This window comes from Leptosomus discolor, chromosome 13 (assembly GCF_034619465.1).
Source record: "Leptosomus discolor isolate bLepDis1 chromosome 13, bLepDis1.hap2, whole genome shotgun sequence".
NCBI classification, from domain to species: Eukaryota; Metazoa; Chordata; class Aves; order Leptosomiformes; family Leptosomidae; genus Leptosomus; species Leptosomus discolor.
Genome location: NC_141403.1, coordinates 1,321,769 through 1,343,598, shown reverse-complemented (window position 1 = coordinate 1,343,598; position 21,830 = coordinate 1,321,769). Strand labels below are relative to the sequence as shown.

Genomic DNA, 21,830 nt, shown 5'->3' with positions numbered 1-21,830 from the left:
AACTCAGCGATCATAGATGTAACAGTGCTGAGTTATTTAAAAATACAAACTTGTGGAACACGCTGTACTTGTACATTTCAGAGTAACTGTTAAAATTTTCTGTTTATTTGGATGTACATGTACTTTAGCTCTGTTCTTTTAACAGATTCCTGTTTCAAATATTTTTCAGCAGGCTACCTTCCTTTAAAAGCTTGAATTTTTCTTTGCATTCTTTGCAGTAGTCTTCCAGACACTTCTATCAGATATGCACTTACAAGGGTGTCCATTGTGTTGAATTTTAACAGGTTTTCTTTGCCGTGCAGGCTGGTTTCAACAGCTGCCCTTCAGCTTCTAGTAACACGCTTTCAAAGCGAACGCGTTCTGATGCAGGTTAAGGAGTTGGCTTTTTTATGATCCACAGTGTCTTCTGTGTTCTGTTGTTATAAACTGGATTTTATGGCTCTGTTGTGGCAGGTGCAGGGTATCAGGTAAATGACTTCCTATTTCTGGGCCCTCTGCTGTGCGAGAAAGTAATCTTTTGGGGGGGAAGTTTTACATTTTATCTCGTTTCCATCGAACTTAGTGGCAAGAATTGGTTTCTTGACAAGTCCTTCCCACGTTGCAGAACAGCTGAGTAAAAAGACGACCCATTAATCCCCTTTCTGCTGCGTTACAGACATCGTTTGGTGCCGACATTCCCTAACCCTGTGAAACTAAACTTCACGTTTGAGGGTAAACATCCGAGTACGACTCCCCGAAGCGTGGGCTGACCCGCTGCCGAGGCGCTGCGAGCTGCGGGGGGGACCGCAGGCACCCTCCCTGGGGGCGCAGGGCCACGCAGGCCAGAAGCAGGGCCGCTGGGCGGCCCTTCACGGGGGGCTGGCTGCGCCGGGGGGGGTCTCCAGCCGCTGCTGGGCTGCTCAGCTGCTCGGGTGGTTGGGCAGTGGCGTCCTGGGGGGACACCCGGGGGCTCCTCAGGGGCGTCGCCTCCCACCGTTATGGCAGCGGGCGTGGGGCTGGGATGGTCTCTGCAGCCGCTTCGACAAACGCTTCCGCTTGGAGCCCATCCAGGGGTAGAAGGATTGTTGGGATCGTGGACAGAAATCTAAGCGTTGAAAGTAAGAGCTTGTAAGAGCTCCAGCTTGGATATCGTGTGCTGTTTGCACAGTTGCTGGTGAAGAATAAAAATGTACCACGAGAACTAGCTCCATCTCCTTATTCCAGGTTGGTGTCTCGGGGGAAGATACCGGAGAAGATGCCGGCATGCTGAAAACTTCAGGGAAGTGAGGCATGCGTCCTGCTGAAAGCTGAAAAGTAGCCCCCTGGTAGGGTCATGAACCCAAGACAAGTCTTTGTGTCTGTGCTGATGTTTGGAGTAGCTGGTCTGCTCCTCTTCATGTATCTGCAAGCCTGGATGGAAGAACAACATACAGGTACAGTAGGTTTTCCTTTTTTTTCTTTTTAAATGTAATTGCATCCATTACTTAAAAGGTGATTGTGAGGTCTGGATACATGTGGACAGCTGGGGGGAGTCCCCCTGTTTGGCAGTAGGATGGCACTGAAAACAGACTTGTTTTAATTGCCACACTTCATACAAGCATTAAGAAATTTCTTGAGTCACATGAAAAGACGCCCCCAGCTACCTAATCGAATCGTGTCAGCTTCATTTGCAAAAGCAAGTGTTGCAAAAGCATATTGTGCATGCGTGAAGCCGAGCAAGTCCAGTTTAGAAATAATTCTGTACGCTGATTTTCTGTGGTTTTGTACGTTTTATTTTGTGTGGCAGAGCAATTTTTGGAGAATTACTGCTATGTCTCGTAGACAAAAGTGGGCTTCTAAGCAGCAGTGCTCATGTGGAATCATCCTATCTGGTTGGGGTTTTTTTTGTTTGAGACAGTTCGCTGCTGGACTTACAGGCTGGTTTTGGATAACAGCGTGAGAGGCACATTGCAACTTTGGGTAAATCTGTGTGAGCATTGGCTCAGGATTACACTTCTGAGTTGAATTCCTGTTGTTGCTCATTCACCATGTTTCAGTTTGCACCACAGGTTGATCTAGATTCCTTTTTGGATCAAACTAAACCAGACTATTCACCTCAACCTCTAGTGGATGCTCAGTTCACAGGACCAGTCTAGAGTTAGTCTGAAGTGTCTCATCCGTGTGTCCCCCCGAAATGTGTACAGGGCGGATGTCAGTAAGGTCCTTGACACCCGCTGTTTTGCTCTGCAGACCCACTTCTGTTGTGCTGTGTTACTTGATGGCATATCCTTGATTTTAGTTGTTTTGGTTTGGGGGTTTGGCTTTTTTTGTTTGTTTCTTTTTTAGTTTGTTTGGTTTTTTTCCCCACTAACAACATGGAATGTTCCCAACTTGTTAAGAAGTCCTGACTTTTATGTCCTCTTGTCTCTATTGCTCAGTTTCCATTTCCTCTGTAAAACTCTTACTTTATAGTATGCTGATACCATTGTGAGGAAATAAATCCGTAAAACTACGTTAGTCTTCTGGCTTTATTGATCTGTACTTTTATTCCGTGTGAGCTGCTGGGCTCCGGTGCGTTCTGGAGAGCAGTGGTGAGCGGGGAGTCTAGTGCATCATTCCTGCAGTTGTTTCATAATGACCTTGAGGTTTTTTTTCAACCAAGTGCAATGATTGTAACGTTAATTTTGTCTTGTTGATGTTTCTGGGCTGGTCCAAGGTATTTACAAGCTTGTGTTAACAAAACTGTTGAAAGAAGTAGTGTTGGCTCCCTTCGGAAAGGTTCCCTTGTAATCAGCTGTTGACCCAGGGGTGCTGGCAGAACTGGAGAGGGCTGTGGGGGGAGGCTTACTGAAAATATCTGCTGTTGTCAGGAATGTTAAGGGCAGATATCCTTGCTTTCAAGGTAGTTCAGGAATGTAGATGATGACTGTAGATTATTGATTTATTTACTTGCTGACATTCTTCACATTCCTTGCATCTTTTCTTGTGCTGTAATTAACCTTTCTTTCCTTGCAGTGCTGCTTGTTGCTATTTCTCACTGTGGTTTTTCCACTCCTTTCTTTTGTCTGTATCTATCTACCATTAAAAAGAAACAGGAAAAATGTAATAAAGGACAAATTAGAACATACTCTGTTCTTTGGGGCAACCAGATGCTTTCTTTGGGGTTTTCTTTGATGTATTGCCATAATCTTCTTCAGGAGAGAGGCTTCTCCTTGTACACATAAGTCATTTCCACATGAAAACATTTCTGTAATAAAATGGAAACTATCGGAGAATAACAGAGTGGTTAGTGAGCTTAAAGTGTGACTGCAGCTTTGAGTGCCCTTTTATCTCAGTGGACTGCTGTTGTGACAGCGCTCCAGTAAGAGCCAAAAAAAAGAATTTTGGCATTCTCTACAGTCACTAGGTCACGCACCTCGGAAGGAGCATGAAGAAAATCGTTCTTTGGTGTCTACTCTTGCCGCCTCTTCCAATTTAACACGTAGAGCGCCATTCTTTTTTATTTCAAACACCTGTGTTTCCTCCAAACCTTCTTCTTTAATGTTCTCCCCCTGTATGCTGCTTAAGAGTCGATGTGAAATAAAATGTATTTGCATATTTGTTGCATAAGCTACAATATACTGTCGTTATGGGCATTTTGTACTTTCTTTCTCTCTTCCGATGTGTTTTTCATGTTGCCACGTGTAGTGCACTGTGGCTTTTTGGGGGATGAGCTGTGTCTGGAGAATCCCAAACTGACAAGTCTCTTCACAAGGATTTTCTGTGCTCCTTTAATCGTATCACTAGTTGCACAGCTGTAAGACAGCTAGTTTTAATCTGCAAGCGGCTGAGCATGTGATTTGATGTTCCATTAAGAAACGGAAAGTGCGCCTCGTGCTTCTCAGCTGCCAGGCTGTGAACCTGCAGAGATAAGTGTGTGTTGCAGGCAGAACGGCTTTTATCTTCCACAGTGCCCTGCTCGAGACCTACAACATTCGGGTTTGTGTTTGGCTGCCGAAGGATGGAAAGTTGGCTGTGTTTGAGTTGAGGAAAATAACCTGTTTGCACCAGTAGGGTGCTGCCACTTACCACCTCGTCCCTCTGAATATCTGTCTTGGAGCCTCTGTTAATCACAATCACTGGGAGAGATACGACGCTTTGCTAGATTGTTAGTTGTGATGTTTGTACTTGTTTCTCAGGCTCTCCTAGCTGTGGTGTGAATGATTCCAAATCAGATGTAGATTTTGGGGGGAATTAGAAAATTGAGTGGTAATACCCTGGGCCTTGTTAGTGTTTGTCTGTAGTACTGTATTAAAGTCAGACTCATACTCACCATTCCCATTGGCACCTTTTCTCTTCCTCACCGTTCATAACTTTTCACACCAGACCTAATGCCACGTTTCTTTCATAGTCTGGCTTCTTTCTCTTTTTTTCCCCCTCTTCTTTCTACTTGCTCTTCACATCTCTAGGACCTCAACTGTGGTTTGAGTCCCCTGTTTGTCTCACTTTCCTCTAGACCTGATCTTTTCTAAGCATGTTTTTTTTTTTAATGATGCACTTTTGCAAACTTACCTCATCGCTGAAATTTATCCAGCACACAAATGCCTTCACTAATCTTTCATCCTGTCCATCTGCATCAGATGCGCCTGCAGGCTCAGCAGCTGGATGTGTCTCTCGGCACAGCCATGTCTGCTGCCCCCTCCCTCTGTGCTTGGACTCCAGATTATTGCCCATCGTGTTCATCATCCCTGTACCTTAAAAAAAGAGAAAATCTTTCATTTAGAGATTTCTAACAGCTGCTAGCTACATGGTAGTCCTCTCTGATGGCTGTTCAGAAACATTAGCAGGCTGAGAGAGCAGGCAAGTTTCTTGGTTTAGCTCTGTGCACGGCCCGTCTAAAGGCAGGGTGATAGATCCATCCTTAGCTATAGCAGAGCCTTCTGTTGGGTGACTTCAGTTCACCTCGGTAGAGTGCTGGGGAACAGACTTGTTGAGAACAGTCCGACACGAGTGTTTACACATACAGACCTTATCTGGCTGAAAACTTCATTGATATCGACATTGACACAATATATACGGAGCACTTCAACTTCTCCATATACAAATACATTCACTTATCTATAAATTCATATACATAAATGAAGCTTGAAGTGAATTCAGCTAAGTCCTACAGCTTTGCTTGACAGTTCTCCATACAGTCTTGCATTCCTCAGTGAAAGTATCAAATATTGTGGCGCTGATTAAAAAGGAATTACTATTTATTATATGCTTAGTGATTTCCAGCCCCATTAATCTTATACAGGGGAAGGAAACTGCTGGGTCTTTCAGAATTAATGTTGAGTTTTATTCCATGAACCACCTGGTTTAGCGGGCTATGGGATGCAAAGGATACTTGCATTTTAATCCTGCTGTGTTTATAGACGTGAACTGGAGTTTTTAGTTAGGTATTCTAATTTTGTACTTTAAAACTCATCTTTTTTAGGGGGCTGATATGATTTGTCGTGTTTGCTGCAAAATAATCTGAGAATATCTTTGTGAATAAATCTGTATGCTGGGCTGCTTGTGTGGGGTTTTGTTGTGGGGTTTGGGATTTTTTTTTTTTACTCCCCTAAGTCCTTTTTTGTGTGATGTGCCTAGTAAATTCATGACTATGAAGGACTACAGTGTTTCATGGGCTGCAGTGTGATCACTAATTTATTGCTATAAATTAGGGATAATTCTTGATAATGCAACATCTGTGAAATAAACATTCAAAGATCAGGAGGCTGACAGGTTACGAGTAATGGGAGCCATTTCAGTGTGCGAGGGATTAATGTCCTACAGATGACGTGTGTGATTTAGCTGGAAAAAATATGATGTATACCTCTGAGCAAAAGGTTCAGGGAAGAAGAAAATTTCCTCTAACTTTTTTTAAACATGTAAAAACTGATGCTATTTTTGGTTCTTTTTTATTTTTAAAGGCAATCATCGTGGCATGGCAGCATGGAGATTTGCTAGGCTTTCACATTTGGGTCCCTGCTGCTTCGGACAATTGTCTTACAAACCTTTTTGGGTTTTTTGGTGTATTTATGTTAATGGCGTATTCAAAGAAGAAGAACGTTTCTACATTTTTACAGTGTTTCTGTGGAAGACATGTCATAACTGTCAGTTTGAAACTGGGAAGATTCATATCCCGTCAGCATATTGTGTTTTCCTTCTCAGCTCCTGCAGCCTTGAGCCTTGTGGCTATATCTGTGGGAGCGAATCTTACTGTCTTCAGCCACAAAGGAGGGTTAGTTGGGTACTATCAAATGCTATGTTTAAACAGACAAAAAAAAACCAACCCCAAACAAACCAAAAACCCTCCAAAGTTTGTTCATTTCTATCTAAAGTCAGGGTCAGTGACCAAATCAGCTTAGAGGCTCTTCTCTTTGGTAAAACTGTAAATACTCATTACTCCAGAAAACTGCAAAATATGCTGCATTTTGAGCATTGCCCCGTATATAGATGAGACTGTTCCCAGGCGTGTATGAGCCTCACTTGATGTAAAGTGATGGGGAGTGAAATATCACACGTCCATTCCGTTTGGGTTTGGGTTGGTCTGATCTTGATTTAGCAAAGATGCGCAGCAGCGTCCTGTGCTGCCTGGGAAGCCGTAGCTGGCAGCAAACAGCAACCTGGAAAATACTGTCCCCTGCAGCGATTCTTTAGGAACTCCCACTCCTTCCAGTCCCACTCGTGTCCCCCAAACCCAATTGTTTCCTTACCTCGTTGAGAGCCTCCCCACGGTAACAGCATCCCGGACTGTCACTGACCTCCGTTAAACCTCTGTGATACCTGCTGGCAGATGCCGTTTGTCCCTCACAGCTTTGCTGTTTCAGAGGACTTGGTTTATATTGACCATGCAGCTTTCTAGCACACGCTCCTGGCAGAAATTCACAGTGCTTAGCTCTAGCAAAATCCATCTGAGCAGGCACGGGTTTTGTCTCTTAATCCTCCGGCTTCCTAGGAGCTACACCGAGCACCATCTACAAGGGACAATGACATCAGTTATCAAAGTATCTGAGGAACAATAGAAATCTTCCTTTTTTTTTTTCTTTTTTTTTTTTTTTTTAAATTGGGGTGACTAAGGATGCCAAGCGAGGAAGACTCAAGATTTCACATCACCTATTTAATAATCATTTTCCTGTTTACAGTTCCATAATATTCTAAGGAAAAAAGGACATGGTCAAAGCTAGCCCTTTCCAAACTAATAATACTTTTTTGGGGTTGTTTTTTTTTTGGTTTGGTATTCTGTTTTGGCTCAGGGATGCTGCAGCACAGAAGCTCCTGGAACAGCAGGCATGAAACACGGGGTAACAGGCGTTGGGGCAGTGGTTGTAAGGAGTTCGGTTCACATGCACAAAACCTGCTGTGAGCCAAGCAGACAGCGGGTCCAGGGGGGCAGGGTGGAACTCAAAGAAAGTAGTTGGCTTTGGAAAATTGCGTTTCTTGAGAAACAGAGATAGCAAGGCAATTCTTGTCTCCTGGCAAAGAATTTCATTGCCCTAGAACTAATGGATGATGGCCTAAAAGCCACAAAATTTGACATGCACCTCGGGGGACAGCTTCTGCTTGTCATGGACACTGGGTGACATCCAGAAAAGTAACTAAAGATCAACAGCCTAAGGTTAAGAATAATCAGAATCAATATTAAATTTCAGTGTGAGCAAATGCTAGGTGAAAGAAGGAGAGGTGTTAATTGATTTTATATTTAATGTGATTGAAATGGAGCAGGTCATTTCAGTGCCAATTATAATCCAGCAATAGAAGAACTTGCCCGGCTGTACGTACGTGTGTAAGGGCATAGATGGAGGAAGAAGCTCTTAAAGGTTTGTAATACTTTCTGCTACAGATCATTATAATCTAGGCTTAATACAAGCATGCACTTAGAAATAGCTCAAATGAACTTGAGGTTATTTAGAGTCGTGCAGTTGTGCCCTAGGTATGTGCATTTGCCTCCTGGTAAATCATTTGTAAGAGAAAAGAGGGTCTGGGGATTTTTGGTGTTGATTATGACGAACTAGGGAGATGTGGTGCGTGAGTTCTGCCAGCTGCAGCTGCAAGCACTCGGTTGTGTTAAATAGAAACAGGAAAATATCCGTGCCTGATGCTTCACCATTCATCCACAAAATAGCTCTGTTAAGGAAAGAAAATATGTCTAATAGGAAATAATAAATGTAGTAAACATTGTGTACAAAGGCAGTTTTCTCCCTGACTTTTGATCATACTTGATAGTCTCGCTTAATAAAAAGAGCAGGCAAACCCCGGGAAGAGAAGGAAACACAGTCGTCCCTGAATTGTTGCCAAAACCTCATAGTTTTTCTGCTGTTCAGAGGTGTTTGCCGTGAGAGGTTACTTTGACTTGGCATGACCGTGCTGTGTTTCCAGAGAGTGGGCTGGGTAGGAGATGGACTTTTCTTTTTAAAGATAACGTTGTTCCTGCCCTCATGCAGCGGTTGGTGGTTCCCAGCCGTGCCCCTGTGCAGGCCGCAGTGTGAACGAGGGTCTGGCTCTCCTGGGCTGGGGTGGAGGCCGTGGCGCTCCGGTAGTCGCGGCGCTGTGAGCTGCGGCGCCGTTCGCCCCGTCCCCGTTTCCTCGGGAAGCCGGGCTCTGGGCCGGCTGCTCCACTGGACGGAGCGCAAGGTCCAGTCCCCGCTCCTGAGGGACACAACAGCAGCGTCAAAAAGCCGTTACCGGTGGGGACTGGCAGGGGAAAGGCCACCAGCTGTGTCCTTTGGAGAGGGCTTTGGAGTCAACAACGGAGTAAGAAAAACTGGAGCTCTTCCGTTACAGGGTGGCTTCTAGTCCTGGGAGATTTTGTTTTCTTCCACCAAATCTCCTCGAGCCCTGTTACTTTTGAAATTTTTATTTCATGCCTTTGGTCTCACAACGGCGGCCATTGAAGGAGAGGCTTTCGTTAGCAAAAGCTTAATAAAGCTGGGTCGATAGAATTCCACTTTTTGCTCTGCTAATCTATGCAAAATTATTTCTTTGTTCCTGGAAAAAAACATTTAGCAGCCAAACAATGTGTTGCAATAATGTTTTTGTGTTCCGAAAAACGTACAACAGTATATTGAAGTATTACAGTACACTCAGCAAGGGAAGCATGGCCAGATAAATGATGAAAACACACGTAGGCGCATTAATTTTATTTTTGTTTTTCTTTGGTTTTGGCTCTTTCTTGCTATAATTAAAGATTCATTAATGCACAGCATGGCTTGTCCACTGGTGAGAACTAATGGGCTGCAATCTGTTGACACAGGTCATGACACTTAAATTGTGTGTAAAATGCAGCTTGTTACTTTAAACATGTTATGTACATAATTCATTAAATGTCATCGCTTTAAGATGATTCTGTAATTGCAGTCAAGAATTATGCTGCCCTTTCCAGAAAGATCTGCAGCTCTGTTCTTGACGTAGGGCCAGCAAATCAAGACTTTTCATGAACTTCTGCTTGATTTATAAGCTATTTAGAAACACTCAAGCTGAGTAGCTCCACAGAATAGTTATTAATAAAGGTGACAGAATTTTGTTTTCTTTAGAAACTGAAATTTCCAAAGGAGTATAAGATGCATAAGATGTCTAACCTTTTCTGCCTACTAGTAGTCCTCTAAGAGGTCATCAAATACGTAAAATACTGACACTGGGGAAGAAACGAATCTGTCATGTTCTGTGATGGGAAGAAACAGGGCAGGCAGATTGGCAGAGGGACTGGAATTTACTTGGATGTGGCTTTCTTTTTTTTACTGTTTTGCTGTGGGAGTTGCTGAATTATTAATGCAATAATAAAGTCCATTTGATTTGAATAGACTCCTAATCACTAAAGGAATTACTTGTAGGAGCAAAATCATTAGAGTGAGAGTTGGCTGACTGGCCCCTGATTAAATGGTATCCAATGAAGCAACAAAATGTAAAACAAATGTATTTTTACAAGCGTTATTTGATGATTTTTTTTCTTCCTCTGTGTGATCTTATGTCAAAGATTTGCTATTGCAGTCTTGGGACTGGTGGCAGACAGGAGGAGATGATAAACGTCTCTCAAAAAACCCTGATTTTACCCCAACTTTCAAATGAATTTAATTGCATTGGGGAGGCAACACAAAGTATATGTGAAATAATATGACATGATTATTGTACTTTTTGGGTTTTTTTAAAAAAAAATTACTTTATTCTCTTACAGATGGCAAAATTAATTTCACCCTACTTCTTTTCTGTTACAATTTTTCCGTTTGTTGTGTCTGTTTTGAAGATGAACAGGCAGATGAGACTGGGCTTATGTCGGCTGAGGAAGTTGCAGTGAGATATAAATACTTCATGATTTATTTAACCTTTGAGCAGAAATTCCTTTCTGGTGGAATTAATCGGCAAACGGCTGAGGTGTGCTACCTTTTAAGTTATGATTGATCATGCAATATAATGAAACTCTATTGGCATCAGGTTTAGGACTGATGTACATATAAATATAACCCAGATAAAACTGCCGGGTGCCGACTGACGGGTGGGTTCAAGGTATTCTAGGCAAGCAGAGTCAGCCTTGCCTCTGCAGCTACCAAAATATGCACAGTGTGCAGCGGCAGTAACACGCTGTAAATAAAACAGAGCTGAACGACGGCTGGGAGTCAGTTAGATTAGTCTGTGGTGGCCAATGACACACTACAAATAAATAATTGACTTTCTTGAAAGTTAGAGGTTAATCTTGGTATTTTAAAGGGCTAATCCGTGTGGACTAGTATCCACTTAAGGCAACCGTATTAATTACTTGGGGGAGGTCATCTGTATATTTTGCAAATTTTTGCTATCCTTTCAGCGTTCATTTGCGCCTGAAGACCAGGTATTTCCTCTGGGTCAGGGGACTGTCGGAATATCTGACTCCAGAGCTGGTAGCACAGCTCGTTTTTGGTTTTCTCCCTCCTACAAGGGCCAAAGATCCAAGAAAGGATCAAAAAGGCTGGTTCAGTCTGTTCAATAACGCATTTCTCGAAGTTGACGTATTCACGAAGAGATGTGCGTTGTTACTGTTTACCACCTGAGGTAAGGCCTGGGAAAAAGAGAGTTCGAAAAATGGTAGAGAGAACAAACAGTTTCTTCATCCTTGATGACAGGAGAGTAAGCCAGATACTACTGTTGTTTAATTCTAGCTTATGACTTCTGTTAAGAGAAATGTTCTGAACTTACTTTACACTATTACGTATTTTTTGTACACGTTAACGTTTCTCATGATCGTGTATTACTTTGGTCCAACTATTTCGTGGCAGTTCCTATCACTGAAATATTTTTCTCCTTTGACTATGCTGTTTCTTGCATATCAATCATTAGTTAAATTCTTTATCATTAAATCGTATTCCAGTGGCACCATTAAACGAAGGCTGTCATCACACAGTTAGCTATTCTGAAGGTAGGAAATGTAGAATTAATATTGCAGGTGCAATATGACTAATCTGGCCAAAACAGTGTTTTTGCCGTGAGAAAACTTCTGATATTTCAAGTTTTTCCAGAACTCCAGTTCCTGCTGCTATTTCTTTTCCTCTCCTCCAAATATCTGGGAGATACTAATGCAGCTGCAGTTCATAAAGGCCTACAATGGGTGAATGTGTAGGAGTATCATCTTTTTTTTATGGTGAGAAGTAAAAATATCTTCCTTGTGTTAAGATCACCCTGTGTCAAAAAGGTCTGTGCTTCAGAGAATGATGATGCTTCTGCTGATCATACAATTGGTCAGGAGAATTAACAAAGAAATTTTTTGTGCGAGGAACCAATTAAAAGTGCTTAAGTGGCTGTTCCTGCTTTCTTTCTAAATATTCTTTTTCTTTGGCCTTTGTTGTTTTCCTCTGATGTGATGGTGCGCTTGTACAACAAGTGTTTGTGGCGTAGAGGTAATGTTTCAGGTGGTTATATTGCTACAGACAGTCATGTTTTGTTCTTAAATAAATAGCAATAAAACTGAGCAAATAAATATGTTTGCGTTTCATGTAATGCCAAATATTCTGTCATCAAAAATGTTCAGTTGAAACTGCGCCTATCTAGGAGTGTTTTCCAGCTACTAATAAAACAAAATATTTATTGTGTGGGAAAAAGGCCTAATCTGATGTCTAAATATCTAATGGAAAGCAACAGTAAGCATTTGTACGTGGAGGCATTGCCCTGTAATGGTGCTGTGAGCTGGGGAACGAGGAGTGGTGGAAGGGAGGGAAGGCAGAGCCTGAAAGGGAGGTAAAATAGGTTTGGTGGTGTGACATTCAGCCCTTGCGGGGAAAAAATGCCCGGGACTGACAAATTAGGTGAGTCCAAGAAAAGCAAAACGCCCAAACCAGACTCTTCTGATTTCTCAACTGGGTAGTTTAATCAAGTAGATCATAAATAGTTTTTAAATGAGGAATGTTCATAGGATGTAATGACTTAGCCTCAGACTGCCATGAATACGAGTGAGGGGAGGCATTCAGACTGCTACAAACCTGAAAGCTGTAAGTTTTTCGGAGAAATGCTACGTGAACTAAGCAGAGGGTAGTATGGTAGCGAGCCGATCTCACTCTGCCTTGTCAGACATCTCAGGTCACCTCTAGCTTCAGCTCTCTCAAGTAGAGGCTTGTGAAGCCAATTTTCTTTTGCAGAGGGAAAGAAAAACTAAACCAAGTCAGGTCCAAAGGTCTCTCGAGCTTAGCATGTTCTCTCTGGAGCAGTGCCTAGAGTAGACTGTGTAAAAATAAGGCAAGTTTATAAAAATAACTCAGAGAATTTTCTTTGCCCTTTGTGATTTGTAACTTAGAGGCTTCCTGGATTGGAGATGTGTTCAGCAGCCCTGGATTATTTCTTCTTCCACCAATTTGTAGTGTTGCCTTGACTGATGCCTTTCCTTTGGGATTCCTCTGTCGAGCTTGGGCATACTGGAGACTCCTGGTGGCTGTTTAATTCTATGGAAATAGCAGAGCATGATGCCATTGGATCACTAAACCAGATATTCCACCTTCTGTCCCAGTAAGAATGTCCTTTACTGATCGTAAAATAAAAAAGTGACTAATGGGTGATTGTCTCAGCAGAACATCCTGGCTGCTTTTTTTACATTCTTGGTACTTTGCTGTGCTTTTCTCTAGCAAAAACTGTAAGTTGGGAATGATTGATTGTGCCACTTCAGCTTTGTACCTACCAAAGAAATGATAGTAACTTGGAGAATGTTGGTTTCCAACTAATTGTTTAAAAGGGGCAGAGATATCTATTTAATGGTACTCATGACTGTTCTGGGATTCGACTTCCCGCCTGTGTAAATAAACTGTCTTTCAAGAAGAGAAATTTTGATAAGAGCAGATCAGAGATCTGATAGATGTTTGAGGGGAGAGGGTGTTGGATATAAAGCACTTTCTCCATAAGAGGAAGATTAGTGTTTTGTAAAAACAGTAGAACTGCACTTCTCTGCCAATGAAGTCAGTAACATAACTGAAATAATTAGGTTTTGATTAGATGGACGTTTTTTCCATGCTTTTGACAAAACCCGCATCTCTTAATGCCTAAGATTGAGGGGGAGAAGTGAAGATTTCTGTGGTTTTTATATAAAACATCAAGTGTTCTGAATGCCACATTTGCTTTATGTTGCTTGTACAGTGATTAGAAATGGAGCTGACAGTCTGAGTTGGGCAAAACATTTGCTGGGTATGGAAAGCAAATAGCGTAGTAGGATAGCTTGGGTTTTTTATCACCATCTAGACTGAAATTTCAGTGTATCAGTCCGCTGCAACACCTTTGGGAACATAATAATGATTAAACAGCATTTGTGAAGCTATTGCCATCGCCCTTTCGACTGCTTGGAGGAACTGACCTGCTGCCATCTCCTCTCAGAAGAGCTGTCTGTCATTAGTGGGTACGGGGGTGCCAATTCACTTCCTCAGCTTAGAGAAACGCGCCATCTGACAGCAACCGAGGGTGTGCTGGCTATGAAACTGCTGCCTAAACTTCAGCAGATAAAAATTCAGTTCTCTTGTCTTGGCTGACAATTAGTGAGGAGGGTGACAGTAGTGTCAAATGGTCACTGTGGAATGAAACTTTTCAGATGTGAGGGATGCAGGAATTGAAAAAAAGTAACTTTACTCATTTGAATCAATTTAGCTAACCACCAATGACAGATATTTTTTGAGGAAAAAAACCCACAAGCCTAGGTGGGTCGAAGAAAGGCTCTCAGAGAAATTAACACTAAATAGATGCAAGTAACCACATTAACGTTCATAAAAATTTTCACTTATTTTCCTGACAAGGGTTTAGACTTAAAAAAAATAATATTGGAAAATGAAATTGTAGAGACTTTTAAAGAAAGAATAATGATTGAGTAAATTAAGGCTAAGGTTGTCTGAAAATCCTTCAGAATGCTTTTTACTGGAAAATACTGTTTTATCAAAGTAGAAACTAAATATAAATAAAAAAATAGAAGCACTCATTTATTTCAAAGAAAAATGTAATAAAAATAAAAATGGCATTATTTAATCTCTGGGTTTGCTTTTTAAGGAACTGTTTGATTCAAAGCAATGTATGATGTGTAGCTTAAATTCAGTGTCCTGTTAAAAAATGGGGAAAAAAAATTAGAATGTCAGACTTACTTTCAGAAGAGTATTGAGGTTTTTACTAGCTGTAACAAAGGCCCCTTAAACTCATGCTGATATATTGGAGATGCATTATGGATTACTGCGTTTGAATTTAAGAGGGAGAAGGCGAATGTACCAGTTTATCTGACAAATGTACTTTGTTTAGTTAGGTACAGTACTTCATAGACTTTCAGCAAATATTTTGCCATCTGTCCTCTAAAGAATGATTTCTCCTAAAGAGATCTTGCCGGAGCAATTGATTAGGTTTTGATTTGAGATGAAGAGTCCTCAGAATTTTGTGAGCAAAGTCTGCCTGTGCAGTTTATTGAAGGGTGAGTTGGAAAGTCTGAAAGAGAAATCACTTTCGTCCATCCTTCATTGAACTTGTGGGGGTTTTATTTTAATTCTACTAAGTTACATTCTCTGATAGAAACTGGACTGTCTTCTGCTGGAACTGTTAGATGAAGGTTGCATTCCTTTTTATTGCAATTCCTGAACGTAAGAAAAAGGCAACATTCAGTCACAGATTAAATAATCACCAAAGCAGATCTGATCAAACATTTTAAAGCTTTCAGTAATATAAGCCCTCTCGTTCTATTATTCCTTTCTTTTATGCATTTGTTGTTGTTCGGAGAAACCTTGTGTTTATAACAAAATATATCTGTCTTCAAGAGAAAATTTTCTTAGGGAAGAAGTCCTCAAGATGTCTATTTTTAGTAACTGTCCAGCCAGAAGATGCAAGAACATGTATTTCAGATTGCTGAATCTCTGCTGAAGAAGTTCAAATGCTTTATTCTGTTTTAAAAAAAAAAAAAAAAAAAAGTCTAGCTGCTGCCTAAGCACATGGCAACTGTTTTGAGGATGACTTCTAGCCTGGAAGTTTCTATCCAACAGCCTGGCCTCGTGGCTACTACGCTGGAACAGTAAGGTCTCACTGTTGAATGTAAAACGGCCTTTGAGAAGATACAGAACATCATGCCTTCTGCATGTGTAGCGCCGATGGAGAGCGGCACGGGCCGGGCACTTGCTTTTCATCGATGCAGTGACAGCAGCAGACGGGACTGCAGGTTTATGCATGCTCCCTACTCTTTCGCCTGACAGCAGAAATGCCAGTATGGATCTGACTCCTCTCTTGCTTAAATTGCAAAGTGTCAGTCAGGGGTTGCAGCGGTTTATGGAAACGAGGGTCATGTCAGCTTACTTCAGTGTTATGCTTTTCATGCTTTGAGCAAGTAAGACCGCTTTCATAGCGCACTGCTAGTCTAAAAAGTTTGAGGTATTTTGGGTTGGAGCAGTAACGCGTTGTAACACGTTTCCCACGTGGTACTGAGTATGACGTGGCTGTTGCCACCAAGGCACCTGAATGCTTTCAGCCCTTGATTATAGAATCCCAAAGTGAGCATCTCTGGATGGCCTTGGGTGTCAACTGTCCTGTAGTGGATGGCGCTGCTCTCCTGCCCCTGCTTGGGTACGTGCTGTTCCTCTTGCAGGTCCTAAGTTAAAAAAATAAAAAATGGAGATTTGCCATAGTGTGTTAGCCTGGGACATCAGTAGATTATGGCTGTGGAGTCATTTGACCCCCAGTTTAGTTGCAGACGATCAAGATTTTCCATGCTCTGTTAAACCATGGTGGTGACACATAAATAAGGGAGAAGTTTTGTGTTGGTCTAAGGGGACTTATTGAAGGCTTTCTGAATTGTGTGTGGAGATTCATCAAGGAAGATGTAAAGAGATTTCAAATCATGATTCGCATCTTAAACCTAGGCGTGTGAGTCACGAAATATAGGAGACAGAAGGATACAAGATGTGTAGGAGGGAGTCTGGAAAAGAAATGTTAGGGAGAGCAGGCTAATCTCCTTGCCCACTGCAGTCAGTGGAGAGGGGGATGCTCCCTTTTGCCCCCCCCAAGATAACTTCAGGTCTCAGTCTCCCCTGCGGTGTAGTGTGTCAGTGAGGTTGGTGTCACACACCGGTTTGGACTGAGGTTGGACCAGAGGGTTGGTGGTACTTGTTGTTTGGAGCATGGACAGACTGAGGGGAACAGGGGTGTTTGTCTGGGTGAAGCTGAAAGTTAGTTGAGAGCAGGCAGGTGCAGATGCAGGTGAGTTACTGGTTTGAAGTTTCAAAATAACAAGGGTTTTTTTTTTTTTCCTTTTTTTTTTTTTTTTTTTTTTGCTGGTTGCAATTACAAATCCAGTTTAATTATCCTTTTCTGAACATCTCCTATGGAGCCACTCTCTTTCCAGGGGTGGAAGAGAGGGTCTAGAAAAAGGCTGTTTTCGACTGCCTAAAATTAGCCCTGTGAATACCCCTCAGAGGTACTGCAGTTTGTGCTCGCTCTATATAAACGTGTGAAAGAGGGTGTGCAAAGGAAATCTATCCGTGAACAGAAAGGAGTTTCATGTTGCTAGGTTATGTAAATCTGCAAATGTTTGCCAGGTTCTTCCGTGGTTATTCAGCTTATTTAACCCTTTTTATGTTGTATAGTTCAACTTAACGTTTTGAAGTTCCTTTGGCAAGACCAGTTCAGGTGCTAATCAACAAAGCGCAGATGGTCCTCTGTGAATAGAGGAGGAGAAATATAATGCAAAATAGATCCGCAATGTAAAATGCTGCGAGGAGCAGGGTTATAGAGTGTGCTGCCCCCTCTTCCAGCCGTTACACATGCAAGAAGCTTTTTTTTTTTTTGCTTTATGAAGGTAGATGGCTTCCACCGGACATGGGATGTGCTTACCCGGTAAACAGCAAATTCGGGGATCTATGGCATCAAACTCTTTTGCCTCCCTTTCCTCTGGGAGGAAGGGTGATCTCTTGAGTGAGGACACAATAAGGTGGAAGATGGCGCGTTCTGTCTGGGCTTGCCATGGATTTCTCAAGAACCCTTCCAACACTACAGACAACTCCTATGCCCCGGTTCCCTGTCTACAAAGCAGGGTTGATGCCAGGTCCTGCTTCGCAGGTTTCCTCTGGTATTTGGATCCTGTACGACCAGAGAGATCATCTTAGGTTCATCGGAGGTGTTTTAATGTTTGGGGTGCTTCCTCGCAAAGGCGAGCGAACATTCCTCACAGAAAGATGAAATGCAGTTTATTCCGTTTCTTCTTAGTAGCCCCGAAAACCTGGGTCATCATGGAATAAATCCTGAGGTAGAATTTTGCCGTTCCTCAAAATTTATGCTCTGCTTTCATTGCTTACAAAGTTCTTAGAAGCAATTCACTTGCCTTATCAAAGGGTAGTCAGATAAAATGATTTCTTATAAATGGTGATGGCCTCTGTATACAGGCTCAGAAGCTGTGGTAGCAAAGTGGACAGGTGGTGCTTAAAATCTGAACTATATAAAAACTTCCTTATTTATCCCAGTTTAAGAACTGTCAGTAACTGCTATGTCAGTATGAATATTTAGTTTACTGCATTTAGAAGCCAATTCTATTTGCTGTCTCAAATTTTCTGGTTTTATACGTCCTTTTATATTTGGTCCAATAAAGCAAAATAAATAAAAATACCCCACCCTCAACAAATATATTGTGTATATCGCTTGGTTTAAAATATTAAATCATAGTAAATATTTCATTATAAAATAAAACATTATGAATTTATTAGATGTAAGTTTTTTAATTTAATTAGCCTTGCAATAAATATTATGTCAGTATCTGTAAGGCAGTTATGTATAACTTGAATATTCACATATTTAGAAGCCAACAGAAGAGGAAAAATACCATTTATAGTTCACTCACTGTCTAAACTAGAAAGACTTACATAGGTTACAGTCTTGTATTTCACCAAAGAAGTGGTAGAAGATGGTTAGTGCTGTTTATACTAAAGGTATCAATGTTGATCACAGTGGTCTAACCAAGAGTTGTTTCATAAGCCCGATATATTCTCCTTTACGTATCACAGAACTGTATGTTTACTTGGGGGGGGCGCTCTGGTTGGTGTTCATGTTTAAACATTTTGCATCGGGTAGATTAAGTCCTAGTAGAGTTTGAATATTTCTGCATATAGTAAGGTTTTGCCATGTTCTATTTCCCTTTTTGTTGCTTCTTGTTATCAAAAGCAAAGTATATGTATTTTTGATGGGGGTTGTTTGAGCCTAATATAGAAAAATGTATGGATTTGTTCATGTTCTCTACATACGTGAGCTGTAAGCTGTTAACTTGAATGAAGAATTGTTCTAAAGGGGCAAAGAATGGAGCAAAGATGTCAGAAAAATACATCTTGCAGTGGAAGAGGTGGTAATTTGTGTTGTTTAACACCTCAACTGGACATGGCTACAGACACTTCTTATTATCAAGGATAGACCTTCTTAAGACGCCGTTGTTAAGTTTTCTGTAAAATATCCAAACTATCACGCATAATTCTTTGAGTGTTCTGTTCTGAGCTTTATCTGAGCTTGACAGATTCACTGTTTCTTTTTGTTCTCCCATTTCTCTTGCAGTCCCTCAGGCAGAATGTTCTCTTCTTACAATTTTAATTCCAACAACTATATATAAGGTATATTAAAGCAGGAGAAGAAAAATATTCAGAACCAATAGGCACCAATAAATAAAGAAGAGCAAGTGCATTAACTTCCTTTGCTTTTCTTATCTGCACCCAGGAGCCTCAAACTACCTCCTCCTTTTACATAAATGTTGTAATATTTTATTGCTAGGATGTTCTTTTGTACCAAAAATCCTTTAAAAGAAAATGTTTCTAATATAAGCTAAAGTGAAAAAGGAGTCCAGATATACCAATAATCAGTCAGGGAAAACTATGTTCTTACTACTGGTCAAAAGCACAAAGCGTGGCTATTTGTATGTATCCTCTTGTGCTGTCCAAAAGTGCCGTCATCGTCAAGACCTTATTTGCTGCCACAGCAGTTTTGTTTGAACAGGACAACTAAGTCTGTCCTTAAACGAAAAACAAATGGGGTTTGACCTCTGAAGCTGGTTTCCTATTATTTATTGCTTTGAATGCTTGCTCCATACCTGGTTAGCTCGGTGATGTAAGGTGGGAGCCCTTCAAGGCTTTTGGTTTCTTGCTAGCTGCAACTATGGATTTTAATGCCCACTATCCATGGACACTGAAGTTCCTGAGAAATCTGTACCTAGAAACCATTACCAGGATAAATTTACTTGTTAAGTTACAGAGCATGAAATGAGACCGAGCATTTACCTACACAGAGCTGAATTAGAAGTAGACCAGGCTTTTGCTTTGAGTATTGTTCTTTTTCTAATACCAAGCCATTTGATGCCTGCCTCGAAGTCTCTGAGACGTGTACAGCTGTTGTCCTTGCAAATGAGTAGCAGTGCAGAAGGTCACTAGAAGCCTAGGAAATGGCTCCATCTCAGGTGGACAGAAGGGAGATGTCATTCCTACGAAACCACGTTTTTCCTCATTCAGGGAGACCTCAGTAGCTCAGCGCTTTCTGCAGGTGATCCCTGCACTTCTCGTTTTTGAAAGAGACATGGTGAGACATGGACAGGGCCACTACGTGGAGCAACGTGTCTAAAGTCTTGCACATGTTGAGCCTACCGTGGGAAATCCTGGGAAAACTAGTTGTCCTAATTCAGAAAATGGGAAACAGCAAGAGCATTTAGTTCTGGGTGAAAGAAGAATTCCATTAGCTCTTTGAAATATAAGAAAGTAAAAATCTCTGAGCTGTATTTTTCTCTTGTGTTTGGTTCCAGGATTTTTTCATATATATATATACACATACTGTTATTTCGTACACTATTTCTTGTCCCTTTAGCTTGTATATGCAGTAGGTATTGGGAAGAGGGTATCTTTTTGTAAGTAGATGAGAAATGGATAACTTTTTTTCCTTTTACAGTTTTTTTGGACTTTTCTTTCCAGACCAGTATGGGTTTAGTGCAAAATGTTTGTGGTTTATTTTCTCTGCTCTGGTGCATCCGTAACTTAAAGCTGTTCAATGATTTATTTTATATTTACTGGTTTGTATACAAGTGGCTATAGTTCATTATCTTGTCATGCTTACTAAGGGAAAGTGCTTATTCCTTATCCAGAGTTAGGTAGCTTCAGCCACGCTTTTAGCTTTCTGTAAAAACAGAACTTTTGAAGTATTGGGAGTGATGTAGGAGTTAGAGGTTGGCAGACAGAAGCATGCTTTGTTCCTTCTGGCTAGCAAGTGCAGGGACTGTTCTCCCACACTCCTGCTTTCTATATGGAGCAGGAGGAATGAATGTAAGAAGACACTGAATATTAAAAGACTAAACTTCTCGTAGTTGAGTGGTTGGTTGGCTGACATAAACACGGTACACTTTGCTCATATAATGAAGTGTAAAGTATTTTTGTGACTCCTTATAAAACCAAACAGAAAAAAAAATGGGGACAGAGTTACTCACAGATGCTTTGTTGCATTATACTACATTCTTTATGGGTTGCTGAGCTTCTCTGCAACTTCATAGGAGCGTGAGTAGTGTGAGGGTATATAGGAACAAAGCAATTCAAGTGCTGTGCTTACTCTTGTGTCTCCAAACAGAAATAGTTTATGCAGTTGATATTTTGGCCTCTTGAAAATATATAATTTGGGTAAAACATCTTAGTAGTGATTCAAGCTTTCCATGACATTTGAGATCTTAATCATCTTAAAAATTGTCCCCGTGTTTAAAAGAAACCTGAGAGGCAAAATGCAAAAAAAAAGTTCATGTTTTCCTATACATGAAACAAAGTTGTTAGATCATGAAATTCCTCACCAGATCTTGAAACCTCAGAATACAAACGGGGTTTTAAGTTTCCCGCCTCCTTTCCTTTAGAAGATGGTGGCGCACCCCTTTCCCGTTCTGGGGAGCAGCTAAGCCATAGTATAAAAGGTGACTTTCTTGGTGTTCAGTCAGTTCTTTTTCTTGTTTTGCTCATCCCCCCCCCATACCTGTATCGGAAAGTTTGCTTCTAATTTATATATACCATTTTTTATAGTTGTCTTTTTGCAGTAGTTATTTTTCAGGGTTGTTTTTTCTTCTAGATCTTTGTTTTTTTCCTATAGCAGCAGTAAAAACTCTTGCATGGAAGAATCTGCAGGACACTATAGAGCTTGTGATAACATCTGCCTACAAATGGCGTATTTGATTTTCAGCAGGGTTTCAAACATTACCTTAAGGCAAGTATTAACAACATAGATGTTGATTCTTGAAATTTGCTTAAAAAGGTACTTTTAATCAGACTGAGTCCTGTTTTGATGTTTTCCACTCAATAGGTGCACTGATGGTTGGATGTTGTTATAGCCCAGTACTTCCTAGAAACGTTAAAACCCTTTGCTCCTTCTGCGTTGTCATTTCTCTAAATGAATTATAGAATTGCTACAGAGGAATA

General features: G+C 41.1%; 1 protein-coding gene across 1 annotated transcript in view; it reads left to right on the top strand.

Moving 5' to 3' along the window:
* The first annotated feature begins 1,312 nt into the window (after nt 1-1,312).
* The window catches only part of CHST9 (carbohydrate sulfotransferase 9), a 74,500-nt gene continuing 53,982 nt past the window's right edge, over nt 1,313-21,830 (top strand). Inside the window, exon 1 of the mRNA XM_009948640.2 lies at nt 1,313-1,412. Coding sequence (XP_009946942.2) covers nt 1,313-1,412 — 100 coding nt within the window. The remainder of the gene's footprint in view (nt 1,413-21,830) is intronic.